This window comes from Carassius auratus, linkage group LG45M (genome assembly GCF_003368295.1).
Source record: "Carassius auratus strain Wakin linkage group LG45M, ASM336829v1, whole genome shotgun sequence".
In the NCBI taxonomy this organism is placed as follows: Eukaryota; Metazoa; Chordata; class Actinopteri; order Cypriniformes; family Cyprinidae; genus Carassius; species Carassius auratus.
In genome coordinates this window covers 2,166,288-2,185,940 of record NC_039299.1, presented here as the reverse complement: position 1 = coordinate 2,185,940, position 19,653 = coordinate 2,166,288, and the positions used below count along the sequence as shown (strand labels likewise).

General features: G+C 33.3%; 1 protein-coding gene across 4 annotated transcripts in view; it reads left to right on the top strand.

Annotated features, from left to right (window-relative positions):
• The window catches only part of LOC113068610 (sodium/potassium/calcium exchanger 4-like), a 37,221-nt gene that overhangs the window by 10,571 nt on the left and 6,997 nt on the right, over nucleotides 1-19,653 (top strand). For 2 of the 4 annotated variants that reach the window (XM_026241388.1, XM_026241387.1), the window contains exons 5-12: nucleotides 13,018-13,094; nucleotides 15,513-15,587; nucleotides 15,790-15,874; nucleotides 15,942-16,045; nucleotides 17,156-17,230; nucleotides 17,558-17,583; nucleotides 17,665-17,718; nucleotides 18,099-18,247. In XM_026241388.1, coding sequence (XP_026097173.1) covers nucleotides 13,018-13,094; nucleotides 15,513-15,587; nucleotides 15,790-15,874; nucleotides 15,942-16,045; nucleotides 17,156-17,230; nucleotides 17,558-17,583; nucleotides 17,665-17,718; nucleotides 18,099-18,247 — 645 coding nt within the window. Of the gene's footprint in view, nucleotides 1-12,713; nucleotides 12,864-13,017; nucleotides 13,095-15,512; nucleotides 15,588-15,789; nucleotides 15,875-15,941; nucleotides 16,046-17,155; nucleotides 17,231-17,557; nucleotides 17,584-17,664; nucleotides 17,719-18,098; nucleotides 18,248-19,653 lie in introns of all 4 variants that reach the window. The other 2 variants (XM_026241390.1, XM_026241389.1) reach the window with 2 other exon arrangements.

The window sequence follows — 19,653 nt, the reverse complement described above, 5'->3', positions numbered from 1 at the left end:
TTTAGATGTTACATGGTAACATTACAATAAACTCCCATTAGTTAATGTTAGTTAATTTATATTCAAGTTAATTCTCAGTGCATTAGCAAGTGTTAACAAGCACAACTTTTGATTTTATTAATGCATAAGTAAACATTTAAATTAACATTTATTAAGATTAATAAATACTGTAGAAGTATTGTTCATGCGTAGTTCATGTTAACTAAAGATGTTAACTAATGAACCTTACTGTAAAGATTTTGCAATTAATTTAGCATTATACAAGTTTTTATGCTAAATTAATCCGTAACACTTTACAATAAGGTTTTTATTAAAAACATACATAAAAGAGAGTTTTGCTCATGTTCCCATAGATTTACAAAAATTTAAATTTTTAAAGTTCTCTGAACATAAAAAACTTACAGTTTTTTTAAAATGTTTTGAAAATGTAGAACTTTTTTTGTTATGTAAACATTAGGGGAACATTCCATTTTTAAGAACCATTACTTTTAAATGTTTTCTGAACATTCCAAACATTCCAAACATGATAATTTTGCAAACATTACTGAAAATTACTTTTGAATGTAGTAAAAGTAGTCGTAATTTTTTTTTTTAAATGTTACATAAATAAACATTCCATGAGGAAAAGCTTTTGTTTTAACATTTTAAGAAAATTATTAAAGACCTGATAACGTTCCCAGCAAACTAAATATTTTCGAACAACATTGCTAACATGCTAACGTTTAATTACATTATGAAAACGTTATTTTTGAACATTTTCTGATTGTTCAAGATGTCACTTTTTTACATGTTTTAATTAAAAAACTTTTTTTGTTATTGTAAGAAAATTAAGGCAACATGCAAACAGTATTGTAATGTTATTTTTAATTTAAACAATATTCATTTATAATGTTTAAAAACATCCAGAAATAAGGCAGGCTCCATGATCAATAAATAATTATGTTTTGAGAACATTAGTAAAGAGCAGATAACTGTTCCTTAACTGGGTAAACGTATCAGACAGTGAAGGATTCCTGTGAGACAGCGATGTTCTGAGCATTAGGATGTTGCTAAGATAACAACATGATGCATTAATAATCAAAATAATGCAACTCACTTGGTTTTGGATTAAAGCTAAAGCCATACTTTATTCAAGACTTACGGTTCATGTATGTGAGCTCCAGGTTAGCTCTTTTTATTATGTCAATTTTCACGATTTTAAGACTTTTCTGAGTGTTTGATCATTCAGTGAAGGGAAACAGGAAAATCTGACTTTAAGTGAATCCCGTACATTAAGGACTTTCCCTTTTATTCAACATGACTGTTGGTGTAAAAAGTCTTATCTGTGAATCTCCAGCGATGGCACACTTCCACATCTGCATCTGTCAGTTTGTGTTTCTCATCTTTAGTCATTAAAGAGGTCATGAACTGAGAAATCCAAATTGATCTTTTGACCTATAAGAGGTCATTGGATGAGTGTGGCTAAACCCCGCCTCCGCAGAAGAAGATCAACGCCTACTTCTACATCACTGTCTCTTTAGCCCCGCCCATAGATTCTACATCTCTGCCTTAAGCTCCACCCACTGATTTGCGCAAATGCAGGTCTACACAGAAACCAAATGTTAAAGATCCTCGAAAGACAACAATCTGTGGAAAAACAGAGTCTTTGCATTGCCTTCCTTCTGATCTCAACATTAAGAAAAGAATGGATGAATCATAACAGTGGGCGTTTACTTGCGAGTCTACAATCCATCATGTCTATCCAAACAGAGCGTTTTGCCTTTATTTAATGTAAAATTGTGCTAACATTATAAGTAGCCCTCAGAGAACAGTACAAAATAATAAAAAAAAGAAAATGTGACCCCTTTAACTAATCAATCTGAGTTATCTCATGCCAGTCGTCAAGATTACACATTGGGAATCTTATAATCTCTGAAGATTACACTTGACTCTTTCCTTCTCTTCGTCTTCAGCGTGTTAGACAAACAGTGATCACATCCTGTCTTTCCCTTCGTCACCTTCATTTTCTTGTTTTATGTAAGCTATATGACTATATACTGTAGCTTTAATATCTACTGGATTTCCTGTGGGTGGTATTTGCCCATATTAAAATGATAGCATTGTTGTTGTGGTTGCGTATGTTGCTGCTAGCATATTTCTAGGGTGTTTTGGGCAGTGTATGAATTATACACAGTCTCAACTATTATTTATAATGTCTGCTAAAGGATCAAATGTAATACATATATATGGTATATGGTAAGAAATGCACTGTTAATATTCACAACACAACCAAACAAAGAAATGCACCGCTAATATTCACAACACAACCAAACAAAGAAATGCACCGCTAATATTCACAACACAACCAAACAAAGAAATGCACCGCTAATATTCACAACACAACCAAACAAAGAAATGCACTGCTAATAAAATGTATTTTTATTTGGTTGTGTTGTAAGCATTTGCAGCGCCTTTCCTTATTTGTTTGCATTTTTTGCATTTGCAGCACCTGGTTCAAACTGATGAAGATGTTTTCTTGATTTGCTGGTGCTTTTTTTCTATTTGCATGTGTTTTCTGAAGTTGCAGCGCGTTGAGCTCTCTCGGCCATCGTATTATATATCCATATTAAAGTGTTTCTATTGTCCCATTTCAAATACTCATTTTTATGCAGTGTGCAAAGTAGCTGTAAGTGAATGTAAATGACCTGCATTTCATTATACTCCCAAAGAAAGAATGGACTCTGAACAGCCTGAACGAGTCATTCGAGTAATTCGAATCCCACTGTGACAGCTCCACGTCACTGGGTAACACATGTGTATAATGACCCCCTATGTTCTACACTGACCGGCCACGAGCAACTTGACTCGCCCTCAAACGCTGTGGCTTGTTTGTGTGGATAACATCATGTCTTGGAGAAGTGTGTTTACGCCATGAAAGTAAATTAGTTTTATTTTAACTTCCAAAAAAATGAGGCTGCAAAGAATAACTGGTAATAAATAAATTTTTAACATAACGCTCACAGTTTCTGCCAATCTTATGTCAATCTTGAGTACCTATAGAGTAGAATTGCATCCTTAATATCTCTGAAGAGTTTTATCAGGTTTATAAAAGACTGCTAGAGCTCCTATAGGCGTGCTGTGGGCGGAGCTAAAGAGTCACGAGCTTGTGATGCTTTTGAGTAGCGATTGACATCGACATCGACATAAATAAAACAGGAACAAAAACTTTATTGACTTACATTTTATTGGTTTTGTTAAAAACATTCGTCACCAAAATTCCAGGAACAAACAAACAAAAACACTCGCTCAACTGCGTTGCTGCCCGGAGAAACAAACTGCATCCACTGTTCCCTTAACACTGGGACTTACATGAACCCTGAAGGAGTGGATTTGGCACAGAAATACTCCAACTCGTTTTTTGAAACTTTCCATGTTTAGTATGATAATCTAGCTCTTTAACAGTGTAAATAAGTCAGAATGCATATTTATGAATACTCTTAATATATAAAATATTATTGTTATTATTATTGTTTTATATATATATATATATATATATATATATATATATATATATATATATATATATATATATATATATATATACATACACACACACACACACACACACACACACTCCCGTTATGTTTGTTTGTATGTTCCCTTAACGTTGTTTATAATGTGTGTGTAGTATATTGTTATAAACGCAACTATAATAGAATAGAATAGAATAGAGTTGGCTTGCCACAGTATTTTTTTTAATAGTATTTATATTATTTACTTTTTAATTGTGTGCATGTTCATAAGAAGAAAGTGTGTATGAAGTGATACAACATATGAGCCGAGTAATAAGTCTTTATTCGTTCTGAATGCAGAAAAGTCTGTGTATACAGTATTCAGTGTTGAAATGATGTTATTTCTTTCTGTGGGGGATGTTCTCTGGGTTATGTAAGTCTCAGGTCAGGATACTTGGCAAATTTAACAAGCTGCTTTTTGGCTTAAATAGTTGTTATCAGGCGTTTTTGTTGAGTTTTTTGGCTGAGGAAAGCAGGGTGATTGTTGTGACATTGAGGATGGATGTTAGTGCAGGTTCGTTGTGTTCAGATCCAGCACGTTTGGCAGTGCTGAAGTGGGACAGAGGCGTGACGAGTGTGTGTTTCTGTTTCGAGTCTTCATGTGAGACACCGTGAGTCAGCATCACAAATCTCCAGTCATCACTCTGAGCTCAGCGTCCACCAGCCGTGTGTCCTTTAACCCCCACCGATCAGACGTCCTGACACACTCATTTCAGTCTGCACACAGATTATGTGCATTTATATCTTATTTCTACTTGGGACGGGTCTGGAAGAGTCCATTAGTGAGTTTAGCTGATAAATATGGGGATTAAATTAGAGACAAAACTTCTTGGAAAAGGCTTTTAGTGTGCTGAAAGTGTTATATGTTGAAAATAACTCTAAATTATACTTATTCATATTTCATACTAATGTTTAATTTACGCTTTCAAGTGTGCAGGGGCAGTGTTTGAGTGTAGATAATCACTTACTTTATATATTATTTATATGATATTTTTATATATAATTTTTTAATATTATGTATATTATGATGCTATTGTTATTATATTATATTATATTATGATTATATATTGTATATATTACTATTTGATACAAATATTAATTCTATTGCATAAATTGTTATTTTATTACATGTTTTATGTTGTATTTTTACATTTAAAGGGGTCATGACATGGGTTTTTTTATTTTATTATTATGGTCCCCTAGGTGCAATTATAGTATTACTATAGTTAAAAAAAAAAAAAACTTTTAAAATGTAGTGAATTATGACATTTTCCCACCCTGTTTCTCATCCTTTGATTCAAACAGTCTGTTTTGGGTTGTTTCCCCTTTAAGAGTTCAGTGTTAACGCCCACTGTTATGATTGGCTAACGACATTTGACGGAACATTTGCGGATTGAGCGTAACTGTTTAGTAGCGAGTGATGCATTCGAAGCGATGGCTCTTGCAATGATAAAACCTTATATGTTTGAGCCGGAATCAGATGAGGAATCAGAGGAAAATGAACCATCACCACAACAACGAAGACTGGATCAGCCCGTGTCCACATGGAAAGTGAAACTATTTTGAATTAATAAAAAAATTGTAACCCGAGACACTTGAAAACGGTTTATTGTTGCATAATTATTCTATAGTTTAATATGCTAACAGTTCAACATTATTTACCTAATTTCAATGAAATGATAGGGTGTACTGCGGACAAAAATGCATGCACAGGCCATATTTGAAGATGCAGCATTGATAAGGCAACATTTTTAATCTTCTATTACATGTAGGCCTACTAGAAAGGCGACATATTTTCAAGATTCTCTTATACAAATAAACTGCATCCATTTTTCCCTGACGTCAGGATCTTTCGGCAGCGTATTCAAAGATGTTGTTTGTCCACAGCCAGGAACAGCACATCTGCGTGGCATTGTAATTTTCCTGTACACAGACCCACTCGCTGTCCGTCGACTGAACACTTGTGAGGCGCGCAGCGCGACAACGATCCGAAATGAGCGTAGTTGTCTTGTGCTGGAGGCGGTCATATGCAAATGGTTGGAACGTCACTTCGCACCGTGACGTCACTTCTTACCATGGATCCAGAACGAGCTGTATTTAGAGCTTGATTAAATAAATGGCTCGTTTATAATGGGGAGGACGTCTTAAGCTATGAAACTTGCAGGACGTTTTAATGGTACAAAGACCTCTTATATTCCAAAAGATCAAGGCAAATTTGGTTTCTCATTTCATGACCCCTTTAACTTTTACATTATTTTATAAAATGTTTTATATTTTAAATGCTTTTTATAGATTAAAATACAACCAAATTTATCATTTATTGTTGATTCACATTCAGTTACATCTGAAATTGGTTGTTTGTTGTGCTTTAAAAATTATAATTTTCAAAGATGTAGTAAATAATAGATTTAGTTAAATTATTATAACTGTGGTTACAATTACTGATAATTGTATTCGTCATACAATGATGCATTTTAAGATGCATTAAAAAGGCATAATTAATGCATTACATAAATATTTCATATTTGCATGTTTAAAAGGTTAATTATTTTGATTGGGCAACAACAGCACACAAATAACTAAAGAATGTTTTTTTTTTCTTCTGTCCTTTGATAAGCATTGTTCTGGGCTGCATTTCCCAAAAGCATTGATGCTTTCTTATGATACTTTTGTGAAATGCAGCACTGTTTGAATGCACTGTCAGCAGTGAGTAAGCGCTCTCTGTGATTGATTGGTTCTGTCTTGCAACATTTTCAGATGAGCAGGAAAATAGTTCGATCCTACACAGTTACTCACTAAAACAGATTACTCGTCCAATGCGATGCATATTCCATGCATTAATAATCAAATAAACAAAATAACTTTTGATACTCACATTTATATCGATATATTGATACTTCAGGATCGATCTGCCTATCCCTAGCTTTGTTTGGTACACAGCCATTTAGAAATTAGTAGATTAACGTGGGTGGATTTGCACTTTGCACACTTTAATATGTTGAAACAACATACCTTCTGATGTTAATCAGGTTTATTTGGTGCTGTAACTAGTAGTAAAGAAGAAAAGACAAGATGATTGGTCGACTACACGACTGTATTTATTATTAAAATTTCTTTAAAAATGACCAAATTTGAAAGCAAAGCATTTGTTTCATACTAGAAGTTACTTGCTGCTACATAAATCATCTATTAATGATAATGTCATATGGATTTGAGTTAGTTTTCACTGTTTCTCTCTCACTTTCTGTGCGTGTGCTAAACTCATGAATATTTAATGAGGCAATGCTGTTTAATTTATGATTGGTTACATTCTAGCACTGCATTGTTTCATACTGCAGATCTGGAGCTGAGCTTTATAACTCTTCATAACTGATTAAAAGCAGTGCAAAGCACCTTTCAAACTCGTGAAACATTCACACTTAACCTGTGATTAGTCATAAGGTAAAAGGATTTTGTAGCTTTGGATTTGTGTCGTTCTGACTTTGGGCTGTAGTTCTAGTATTATATGAATAATTTCTCGATTATTTGTGAATTAAGCCGAGTCATTCTCGTATGAAGACAAGTTTCTCTCTTTCTCTCTTTCATCTGCTCCATTACTTCATTATTCAGTTCATTACACACTTGAGCCGTTAGATTTTTCTGCACTAGCCTCTTCTGCTGATGACACTCAAGGTTCACTGGACACACACACACACACACACACACACACACACACACACACACACACTATATTAAATCTGAGCTTTGTACTTCACAGTCATTTATAAAACATACGGTATGTGGGTAAAACCTTGCTGCTTTTTTAGATAATTTAAAATGATGTGAGTTCATTTGTAAAGAGGTTAAAATTATGGATAATAATTATGAAAATATATATATATATATATATATATATATATAAAATAGTTTTTATTAGAATAGTATTTTTTATATAAAAAAAGTAAATTATATATAAAAAAATGTATATAAAACAATTCAATTTGTCAAAATTTTCTTCTTTTTAGGTCATCTGTAAGGTGTAATATAATTAAGGAAATTAAAATATGGATTATAATACATTGTTTATTAATATTATTAATAATAATAATAACAGTAACAACAACAATAATAGTAGTATTAATGATTATTATTATTCTTACCTTTACACTTGTTTATTTTTTAAAGTTTTTTTTTAAATCACACATAATATTGAATATTTGAAAACTTTCTTTTTAGGTTGTTTGTAATATTCTAATATTCTAATAGTCTAATATTGTTCAGAAAATGTAACATTTTGGATTATAATTATGAATATGTAATAAGAAAATAATAATATTTATTATTATTATTATTAGTACTACCACCATATATCTTATAATTATTTTATATAATTATATTATTATTATTATTATATAAATAATATAAATATATTATTTAATTAAATATAATTATATGATGATTTATTATATATTATTATATAATTCAATAAAAATAGTAATAAAAATAAAAATAGCAATAATAAAAATAAATAAATGTTTCTATATTTATACTGTATATTAATTTATATTTTCTATTTTCTATTTTTTTATCATTTATATATTCTATGTTACTTGTATATTATTATTATTATTATTTTTAATGCTGGAAACCTTGGCTAGCCACTTGTAGACCGAAATATTAGAAACAAACAAAATAAAAAACTTTTGACACTTGCTCATTCAGTTATCACATGCTCATTGTCGTGTTCACGCTTGTTTAAAAGTGTGTTCTTGTTGTGCTCCAGTTGTTTTGTACATTTGTTAAGCATCCAGCACTGTGAGATCAGTCTATTATCTGTCCAGATGTAATTCTGTTGTTCCCATAAGCCTTTTGATTTTATAAAGTGCTTGTGTCTGTCCAAACGTGCGTCTGTAACAGATGTCCCATCTACTGATCTCTCTTATGCAACACGCAAATACATTTGAAAGATTACAGGATAAGAGGTTAATTGCATTATTCTGACATGATGGCAAGCAATATCCATCCAACTCAACTTCAGTGGTTGAACTTTAGTGTGTATCTCATCTGACATGAATGATGCTTCAAATCAACCAGGTTTTAAGACTTTTGATTTCAAATTTCTTGTTTTCACCAGCAACAACAACAACAAAAAAAACCTTTTATCTCACAGTTCTGACATTTTCCTATATAAAGTCAGAATTGTGAGAGATAAATGCAGAATTGTGATATAAAATCACATTTCTTTGAAAAGTCTTATTTCCTCTCATTCAGTGGTTTGGGAAAAAAATTAAGTGTTTGTGAGATAAAATGTTGCAGTTACCTTATTTATTTTTTGTTCTGTGATAGAAACACAAAATATGTTCCCAGATACCCAGAATTCAGAGAGTTGTAAGACACCATGTAGTATTATGTTATATAAACACACAATTGCGAGGTATTAACTATTACAGATATGCGACATGTAAGTGTAGAATTGCGAGATATAAATACAGAATTGCAAGAAAAAAACTGAATAGTGAGATATTAACTCAGAATTGCCATATGTAAAAGCAGAACCGCAAGAAATAAACAGATTATATATCAACTCTCAGTTGCAAAATAAAATCTTTGAACTGTGATATATAAATGCAGAATTGCCAGATACAAACTCAGAGCTGCAAGAAATAATGCAGAATTGCGGGATATAAACACAGAATAGAGATATAGACTCATAATGTCTGAATTGTGAGTTGCAGTTACCATTATTTCCTATTCTGTGAGGGAAACAGGCTTCCATAGAAATCAGACTTAGGACTTTCACTTGCAAGGCCACTGAAACCACTAATATTCATGCTATTGGTCATCCGTCCGTTCATATCTAATAATTTGTGTATGTACATGTTCCTCTTTACTGATAATCTTGACATCTTTGGCTCTGGTGTACTATAGTGTAGGACACTTATCTTCAGATTACTGGAAACTGAAGCGATCTTTCCTGCATACTCAGACGGGAGATTCATGCTTCGCTAATGGCCTGCGATGATCGGAAGCTGGAGAAATGTGACGAGCCGAAACATTGCAGCCAAACGTCCGTTTAACCACGACACAATGGAGCAGTGGGTCTCCACACTGAGCTATTGTGAGAGAATTCATGATGAGCACAGATGAGTGTGTGTCTCAGGAGAACATGACGTGTTGACTCTCTCTCACACATGACTGACAGTCTCATGAAGTAATGTGCGGAAACACAAAACTAAATCAGCTCTGTTCCACTTCACATACTGCAACGACTGCACATATCTGCAGTGTTCAACTATTCTTGTTGTATAAAATATGTATGCTGTGCACATTGTACAAATTTGTGCATTGCATGCTACTATATCCCACAATGCAATTTGTTTACTTTATCTTCCAAATCCAGTGTAAAGAATGAACCTGTAGTATTAGTATACTACATCTTTTTCTTGAATTACTACAGCGTGACAGCATTTTAGTGCTGTGTAAAAAAAAAAAAAAAAAAAAAATTAATTAGGGGAGCAAAGTCATATTTTAAGAATAAAGTCAAATTTAGGAAAAAAGTTGTAGCATTGAAAGATTAAATCCAGTTTTTAATGTATTTCTATGACTTTATACTTGTATTGCTATGACTTAGTTCTGGTCATTTTGACTTTATGTTCTCAAAATATTAGTAATTAATCTTATATAGTTACTACTTTATTTTCGTAATTTTCTTCATTCTCAAAATATTAGACAAATAAATATAGGCTTTATTCTCTTTATTAATTTTTAAAATGCCTTCAAAACTCTTTGATCATATACTAAAAAATGTGTTTACATTAAATTAGATAACACTTTCTGAATTAAATTTAGCATAATTTCTACACATGCACTTACTATTTTAAAGAAATTGTATATATTGTGCAGTGTTGACTAATATTACATACTGTATACAGAAAAAAAGTGTATGCCATTGTGAAAATGTAAATGTTATGTCCCATAAACGGTGAAGAACAAAGTAGATATATACAAAACATACAGTAAATATATAAATAAATGAATATGTTTTATTTTTATTAAGAACGTGCACGTTAAATTGATCAAAAGTGACAGTAAAGACATTTCTAATGTTACAAAAAGATTTAAATTTCAAATAAATGCTTTTCTTTTGAACTTTTTGTTAATCAAAGAATCCTAGAATATAAAAAGTATCAGTTTCCACAAAAATATTCTTTCTTTACTGTTTTCAACATTGTTAATAATTAGAAATGTTTCTGCAGCAAATCAGCATATTAGAATGATTACTGAAGATTGTGACACTTAAGACACTGAAAATTCAGCTGTGCATCACAGAAATAAATGACATTTTAAAATATATAAAAATAGGAAATGGCTATTTTTCAAAATATTACTGTTTTTACTGTATTTTTGATCAAATACTTGCATCCTTGGTTGTCGGAAGAGGCTCAGGGATGATCAGAAGTAGTTTATATGCATCATATACTGCAGAAAGAGTAAGAATAATTTGGTAGGATGCTATTTTGAGCACCTGTTCAGTACCATTTACATACTACTTGTAAGAAGTGTGGCAGTAAACAACAATTTCTCTTTTGTACCCCAACCAAACACAGCTAAACTGCTGCTTTTATTTGCTTGCTATAAATGGTAAATGTTGACAGGTTCTAGAGAACTTGGTGTCTTTTTTTTTTATTACGCAATGCCTTGTTATGTAAAGCTGTACTGTTTCTGTTCTATCATGTTTTCTTGCTGTGCATCTGTCTGGGTTTCACTGTGATTATTGTTACTCTAATTACGAGTTTAATCACATTAACATAATCACAGTATTCAGTTAACATGAGCTCTGGTTTAACAGCACTGCTTTAATCACATTATAAAGGCGCATGTAAATCGTCAGTGTGAAATCAGACGGATTGATCATGTCTGATGAAGCTCTAATCATTGCATCCCTTCGCCAGCCTTGTTCATGTTCAGACAAGAAATATTGATATGTTCCCTGCTAAACTAAGAGCACATGTGATGAGTGGCCGCTTAATGAATCCGTTGCCTGAAATGGAGCATAAAAGTCACCTTCACCTGTCCAGGAGTTTAATCTATATGCTGCTATTCTTAGAGCTGGCTGAGGAGAGACAGTGTTGACTCATGGTGAAGGACAGGCTGCTTTTGCATGTTCTGGCATTTCTAATGACGTCCTGCTGCACAGGGGTTATCTGAGGCCTTGTGGAAGTCAGCTGTGGTTGGAATAGCATAGCATAGCTGTCATAGTACTTTTTGCATTATGTATGGTGTGCACAGTAGGTGAATGTTCTGTATGGAATACTGGAATTACTGTACATGCAATATTTGCTAGAATGTGCTGAACACCATTAGAGCAAACGGTGAAAAATACTGTGTTCCATAATGGAATGGAATTTAGAATTCTCGAAATTGATTCTGAATAATTTGATTTGGATGGGAACTTCGGATTGTGAATCATTTGAGTCAGTTCGGGAGTGCAGAGCGTGATTCATATGAGTCAGTTTGGGAGTTCGGAGCGGGTCGACAGATCATTCGAGTCAGTTCTGGAGTTCAAAGCGGGTTCGCAAATAATTTGAGCCAGTTTGGAGTTTGCAGGGGGATCGCGGATCATTTGAATGAGTTCAAGAGTTCGGAGCGGGGTCGGGAATCATTGAGTCAGTTCGGGAGTTCGTAGCACGTTCGCGAATCATTTGAGTCAGTTTGGGAGTTCGGAGCGGGATCGCGAATCATTGAGTCAGTTTGGCAGTTCGGAGCGTGAATCATTTGAGTCAGTTCGGGAGTTCGGAGCGTGAATCATTTTAATCAGTTCGGGAGTTCGGAGCGGATTCGCGAATCATTTGAGTCTGTGCGGCAGCTCGGAGCGGGATCGCGAATCATTTGAGTCAGTTTGGGGATCGCGAATCATTTGAATCAGTTCGGGAGTTCGGAGCGGGATCGCGAATCATTTGAGTCAGTTTGGGGATCGCGGATCATTTGAATCAGTCCGAGAGTTCAGAGCATGAGCATTGGGTAAATGATAATTCACCCAAAAATTTAAATTCTGTCCTCATTTTTTTTTTTTTTTTTTATATCTTCTTGGAACGATTTGTACAACTTGTGTCTTATACAAGATAATAAAGGTGACTTGACTACACTTGGCACTGTAATTTTAAGTGTTGCTTTTACTTACAGATTGAATGTCAATGAAGGACCGCTTCGTTTCCGTGTATGATGTGCACACCATTTTTCCATTAGTGTGGTATGGTGCAGATGGCATGAAGGGTTTTAAATACAATTTCTGCATGAAGGCCTTTAAATGACAAAAGTAGAGAGAAAGCACAGGTAAAAAAAAAAAATAATAATAATAATTCTCAAGTAAATGTATCTTGATTTGAGAATAAATATTTCTAAAGGAATAGGAATTTTTAGCAGAATCCACTGTAAGTTGCGTTGGATAAAATGCATGACTGTAAATGTGTGTTTGTGTCTTTTACAGCCATTCGTGAATTTCCAGATGACATTTTCACCAATGATGAGAGGAAGAGCGGTGCTGTAATGCTACATATTATAGCGGTAAGAAAGTCCATTTATCTCTCTCTCTCTCTTTCCTTAGGTTAGCAAAGAACATTTAGAAAATTGCATCCTGCAAGTTTGTGGGAAATTTTATCTGGGTTATTTTTGCACAGAAGTTTTGTAAAGGTATAAAAGAGTGAATTTGGTCACCACAATGATGTGGATTCACTCCTGCTGCCTGCTGTGATTTAATAGCGTGCGTCTCTGCTGTTTTCAGTGTGGGTTAATCCACTGCTAATATGCAAGATTTAACTCCACCAGCCATGAGCAGCACAATTAAAATCTGCCTGTGGTTATGTAAAGCAGCCGCTCTAATGCTCTAATGTTTGCATCACGCACAGCTCAGGTCTGAATTATGCATTCACACAAACAATCATGATGTGTCCCGTGTGTGGGATTTCTGTCCTTTGGTGCCCCCTGTGGCTAGAAATGGAATGATGAACTATGATTTAAGCTGTTTGTTACTGTAAAGTTATTGCTCATGAAGGGGATTGATGCTTTTTATGATTAAACAGTCTGTAAAATGCCTAAGCAGAACCTACAAATCATCTGATAAATGCTAGTGAGTTTTATTGGCACATTTGATGTTTATATGTTGATTATTTTGGCTGTCTTAAAGCATGACACCACACGCAAAACCACATTTTTTTTTCATGCAATGGGCATTTTTTAAATATGGGGTCATTTTGCTTCTATCACTTGTATTTCTTCAGATTATTTGAAAGAAAATATCAGTAATTGGAGGCCATCGCATATAGTATAGACATCTTAAAGGTCAATTATACAGTATTTTTTACGGTAAATTTTTACAGAGAGGAATAAGGGTGGAAGAACGAAACTACAGCTGTTTTATGTGCAAATCACTCAAAAAACTTGAGTTATGTTATGCAATGTTATGATGCTGCCATCATCCTCATCACTGAAGGTCATCATAATGTTTGCTTGCGTTTGCTTTGGTTTCAAATTGAGAATAAACAGGAGCATGTATTGGAATGGCGGCTCATTAAGCTAGATGAAGAAAGGCTTTGCAGTGAATGCGGTTGTGAATTCCAGTCAGGCCTGGAGAGCAAGGGTACATTATGCATGCAGAGGAGGAAACGGGTTCAGTGGAGGAGAGACAGCATTCTGGAGCTGACAGCCATGATAAACGGCAGGTGAATGCAACCAGCGGGCTTCTGGAAGCTTTCATTTCTCAGGGGTTTTAGAGGTTTTTCACATGTGCTTTTCCTGAAAGTATTTATTTTAGGAGACCTGAATAGAGACACACTGGGTCAGTAGTTGATATAGTGTAAGGTCAGAAACATACTGTGAATGCATAGTTCATGCATTGTTTTAGGCTTGCAATCCTGTTGCACATCATTACATTTTTGGGGTTGGAAACAAACCTCAGTACGGGGGCGAAGAGTTTCCTTCAAATGTGTTATTTGTTATTTTTAAAGGGATTCATTACTAATAAGGTAGTTATTTGCTGTCATTAATTACTCTCCCTGAATGAAGTGGTTGTTTTTGATTTCTTTTGTTTTGTATTTTTGTGATTTTTGTTTAGTACAAGAGTAGCACAACGCAAATGTGTGCATTTAAAAATAAAAATGAAAAACAAAAACTAATAGAAATTACAAAAACACAACATTACTAAAACTTTAAACAAAATAAAAAACATAAAATATAAAATTTTTAAAATATAAAAATAAAATCTAATTAAAAATACTATTATAGTATATATCAGCGATACTAAAATAACAATTATATACACTTAATTTAAGTGTTTATATACTAAATAAATACTTAAATAAAATGTGTTATTTGTATACTTTTATAGTTTTTAATAATATTTTGAATTAGCTTTTATTTTTACATTTTATTTTAGATTTTAATGTTAGTTTTAGCAATTTTTTATGTTTTTAATTCAAATTCTTGTTTCTATTTATATTCAATTTATTTTGTTTCTCAGTTTTAGTTCTAGTCCTTTAGTTCTTAAACTTATTTCAGTTAGTTACCAAGGCAAAATATTTAATTTTTTTTTTACATTACGCTAAAATGTTTCAAACTTTAAAGCTTTAACATTCAGTATTCCCACATCTTTTAAGTTTGAGTTTTCCATGCAATTTTAATGTTATTATGCACATACTTGAGAAGAGTCTGTTTTGAGCATAAAACTACAGAACTAAAAATGAATGTGAATCGTATAACTTTAATCATTGTGTCCAGGAGTATTTGATGAGAAATGTTTGAGTTCATAATGAAACCTCTGACTCTCGATTGCAGACTATGGTATATTAGCAACTCTGAGCTCAGTTCACATCCAAGCAGCAGGAGATTAAATTAAAAATCTCCATGTGCATCTCCATGTGGTATTTAGGAGAAATAAGTAAGATATTAATGAGTTGGAATTGACAGTGTTCTCTCGTCTTCTTACAGGCTCTCTACATGTTCCTCGCTCTGGCAATCGTGTGTGATGACTACTTTGTGATGTCTCTTGAGAAAATCTGTGAGGTAGGATTGTTTAAAGTGAATTCCCAGTTGATCCGAGTAATACCGCGGTACAATGAGAGCAGCAGCAGAATCTGCGCTGTTCTTCCTCTGACCCACTTTGAGGCTTTCAGAAGCTCATAAAACATACTGCTCCAGATTTGGGCGGTGTTGGTGCCAAAGGCTTTGTTGGATGTGAATCGTCTGCGGTTATTGTGTTGTGCAGAAGCTGAATCTGAGCGAGGATGTGGCTGGCGCCACGTTCATGGCGGCGGGAAGCTCAGCGCCCGAACTCTTCGCTTCTGTTATAGGTAAAATCACATAATCATTGTTCCTGGTGTTTTGTGCAGCGCTCTTGCTTACTGAGTCTGTTTTCAGGTGTCTTCATCACTCACGGTGATGTTGGAGTTGGAACAATCGTCGGTTCTGCCGTCTTCAATATTCTCTGCATCATTGGAGTTTGTGGGATCTTTGCTGGACAGGTGTGTTTGCGCATCTTCTCCAACAGCATGGACAGTTCACTCAAAAATTACAATTTGCTGTTAATTTACTCACCCTCAGGCTATCACAGATGTAGGGGACAGTAAAGCAGTTTTTAGCAGAAACCTTGGGCAAAAAAAAAAACAAATCAGGTCAAACAAATTGAATACACATGGATCCTTACGATATATAGAGGTCTTATGAAGAGAAACAATCAGTCTGTGCAAGAAACCGAACATTATAACCTGTAATTCAGAGCCTCAAGCAAACAGTCCAGAGTGATTTCCAGTTCACAATTTAATCATGAACTAGTTGAATCGGTTTACCAAATCAGACTGGACCATCTGAAACAGTTCGTGGCTCAAGCATCACAGATCTACAAGTTTCTCACAGTCGCTCCTGCTCAAAAACATATTCCACATATATTGCTGCATTGCATAATTACATAAATGAACTGGTTCATTAAACAATTTAATTGAAACAAACTGTCCAAAAGTAATCAGACTTAACAGTATTGTATTGATGCATCTATAGAAAATTATTTAGATAATGGTGCATTTAAGAAGCCAGCGCCAAAACTCTGATATGAAGAATCTGGAATGAGACATCAAGAAGTTAAATTCCAAAGAAGCTCAAAAAACTTTGAGAAAAAAGGTTCTTTACTGGCATTGATCGTTCCATGAAGAGTTTTTAACATCTGTGGGAACTTTCCAATCCATAAAATGTTCTTTATAGTGGAAAAAGATGATTAATTTGTTTTTTTTTTTCAAGAAATGTTTGCTGAAAGTTTCTTTGTTGAACCACAATGGTTCTTCTACGCTTAAGTGCTTTTTGATAAGATGTGGCTCTTTTCTGAACGTGCTTCAAAGCTATTGAGGAATCTGGATTTTTAGAAAGTAAATATTTAAGAAAATATGTGATCAATGCATTTGCCAAAATGTGCAGCATGGAACAATGAATCGCACTCAACTTGCCCTTCCATTTCCAATGTGATTTGTTTTGTTTGTTAAATATTAATAACACTTTTCAAGTTTTCTTTGTTTGTAAATCATAGGTGGTACAGTGTGCATTATGTGTATGTATTTAACAGTAGTCTGTGTTGATGTGTGCAGGTGGTCGTACTCACCTGGTGGCCAGTTTTCCGTGATTCTTTCTTCTACATATTGTCTGTAATTGCTCTAATTGTGGTGAGTCTCAAATAAAACGTATAAACATTGAAACAGCATCCTGTAATGCAGAGATGATGAAAAACTAATAATTAATAAAATCATAAAAATGTTAAATAATAATGAAGCAACACTAAAGATAAATACACATTTGTTTTATCATGTGACCATTAACTGAGGGTTTATTTAAAAAAACTTTGGGAATAATATGGGATACATATATAGATTTTATTTGTATTTTTATGCTGAATATTAACATTTCTTTAGCTTAACTTTTCTTCTCTACTGGAACTAGAGTGTAACTGCACTGGTTATCTCTTTGTTTGTCTTCTTGTCACCTGACATCAGTTCATCTACGATGAAAAGATTGTGTGGTGAGCCTCTTTTAGTTTTTTCACTCTTGTCTGATTTCTGTAATCCTCCGTCTGACGTCTGGTTTTGATCGTGTGTTTCAGGTGGGAGAGTCTGGTTCTGGTGGTCATGTATGCTGTATACATCCTTATCATGAAGTGAGTGTATATATACACACGCTTGCTAAATAGAAGTTCAAAATATTGTGATTTTTGTTCAGAAGTACACATTAAGTTGGCCAAAAGTGACAGAAAATACATTTATGATGTTGCAAAAAAATTCAAATTTCTGATGCATGCTGTTCTTTTGAAGTTTCAATTCATCTGTGCATCCTGAAAAATACAATGCATCACAGTTTACACTAGAATATGAAGATTTTATAATATATTCAAATAGAAAAGTGTTATTTGAAATTGTAATAATATTTCACAATATTACTGTCTTTACTGTGCTTTTAATCAAATCAATGCAGCTTTGATGAGCAGAAGAGACAAATTTGTATGGAAGAAAATTGTGATTCTGTTTTTGTTTGTATTAGATTTAATGCAAGCCTGCAGAAGTTCTTCTCAAGGCGGAGCGACAAGAATGTTGCTAATGGAAATGCAGCGTCCGGCAGTGAACTGGAGGACGGTAAAGAGCTTTTAGACTGTAACTGGGACGATCCGTCCATACCGCTGTTGGGTCCAGGTAAGACTAAACAGACAGGCTTTCAAACAAATCATGCTCCATAATTCAACACTCATGTCAACCTCAGTACAAACCATGAGATACAAGTTTACTTGAAATCTAATGTGTTTCAAATGTAAAATATTGTATAGTATGTTTTAAATACAGCCAGTTATGCTCCAAAGTTATTCTCTTTTTCTAGGGTGTCTTTATGTATATATAATTCATGCATACTGTGACTAAAATGATGTTTTCAGTTACTAAATTACATTATTTTGTAGATATATTACACAAAATTATTATTATTATTATTATATAATTAATAAGCTCATGAAAAAATGAATAAGGACAAGTTTACAACAAGGTTTATTAATTAATATTAATTAAAGCATTTACTAATATTAACTAACAATTCATTCATTTTTTTTAACTGTTCAGTGTTAGTCCATGTAAGTTCAGGTCCATTAATTGTAATGATGAATTAGTAAATGTTGAAATTAATATGAACTGAGTTTAATAAATGCTAGAATATTTCACTTTCAGTTCATGTTAACTAATGTTCACTAATGGAACCATATTGATAAGAGTTATCAACAAATGTACCAGATTTTTTTATTATTATATACAGGGGTGCACATAATATTTGGTCCTCACACTGCATATAGCATGACCCATTAAATGCAACTATAACACATGAATTAAAGATAGTTATAATATTATTACACTTTCTTTATTTAGTTTTTTTTTTAAATAATAGTAAATAAACTAAATATTAGTGTGTGATAATATTATTAAAAATAAAAAGCAGTCCTAGTATTAAATACAAATGCATTTATTTCATCGTAAATAACTTAAAAATAAAATGCTAATATTTACTACTACTTTAATGGTTTGCCTCTTTAAGAAGATTTGCTTTATGTATTCCCCAATTTTAAGTCGCTTTGGAAAAAAAGCGTCTAAAAATAAATAAATAAAAGCGTTTTCATCATATTCAAACTTAAATTCAGCCGGCTTTTATTTTGGCGGGTTACCGGCAAGTAAGTATACGCGCTTCCGGATTTAGCGCTGATGATGGTTAATGAGCGTCAGTGTATGAATGTCACAAACGGCAGGCATAGCCTAGATTTATGCTTTCAGGTTGAAAATAAAACTTATATAGTACAGTTTGTGATCTAAAATGGTAATTGTGCATTAACAGCTGTCAACCATGTCGGTATGCAAATGCGCTGTCAGAACATATTTATATTACGCATTTTTTATTTTGGTCGCGCATGCGGACCACTTATGTGCAGCCCTGATTATATATATATAATACAGTATAATGAAGAAGCTCATAATAAACAAATAAAATCCTTATCACAAAGAGGAAATAATTTTTCAAAATTTGGCATATTCTTTTATATTGGCATTTTTACCAGTAAGATTCT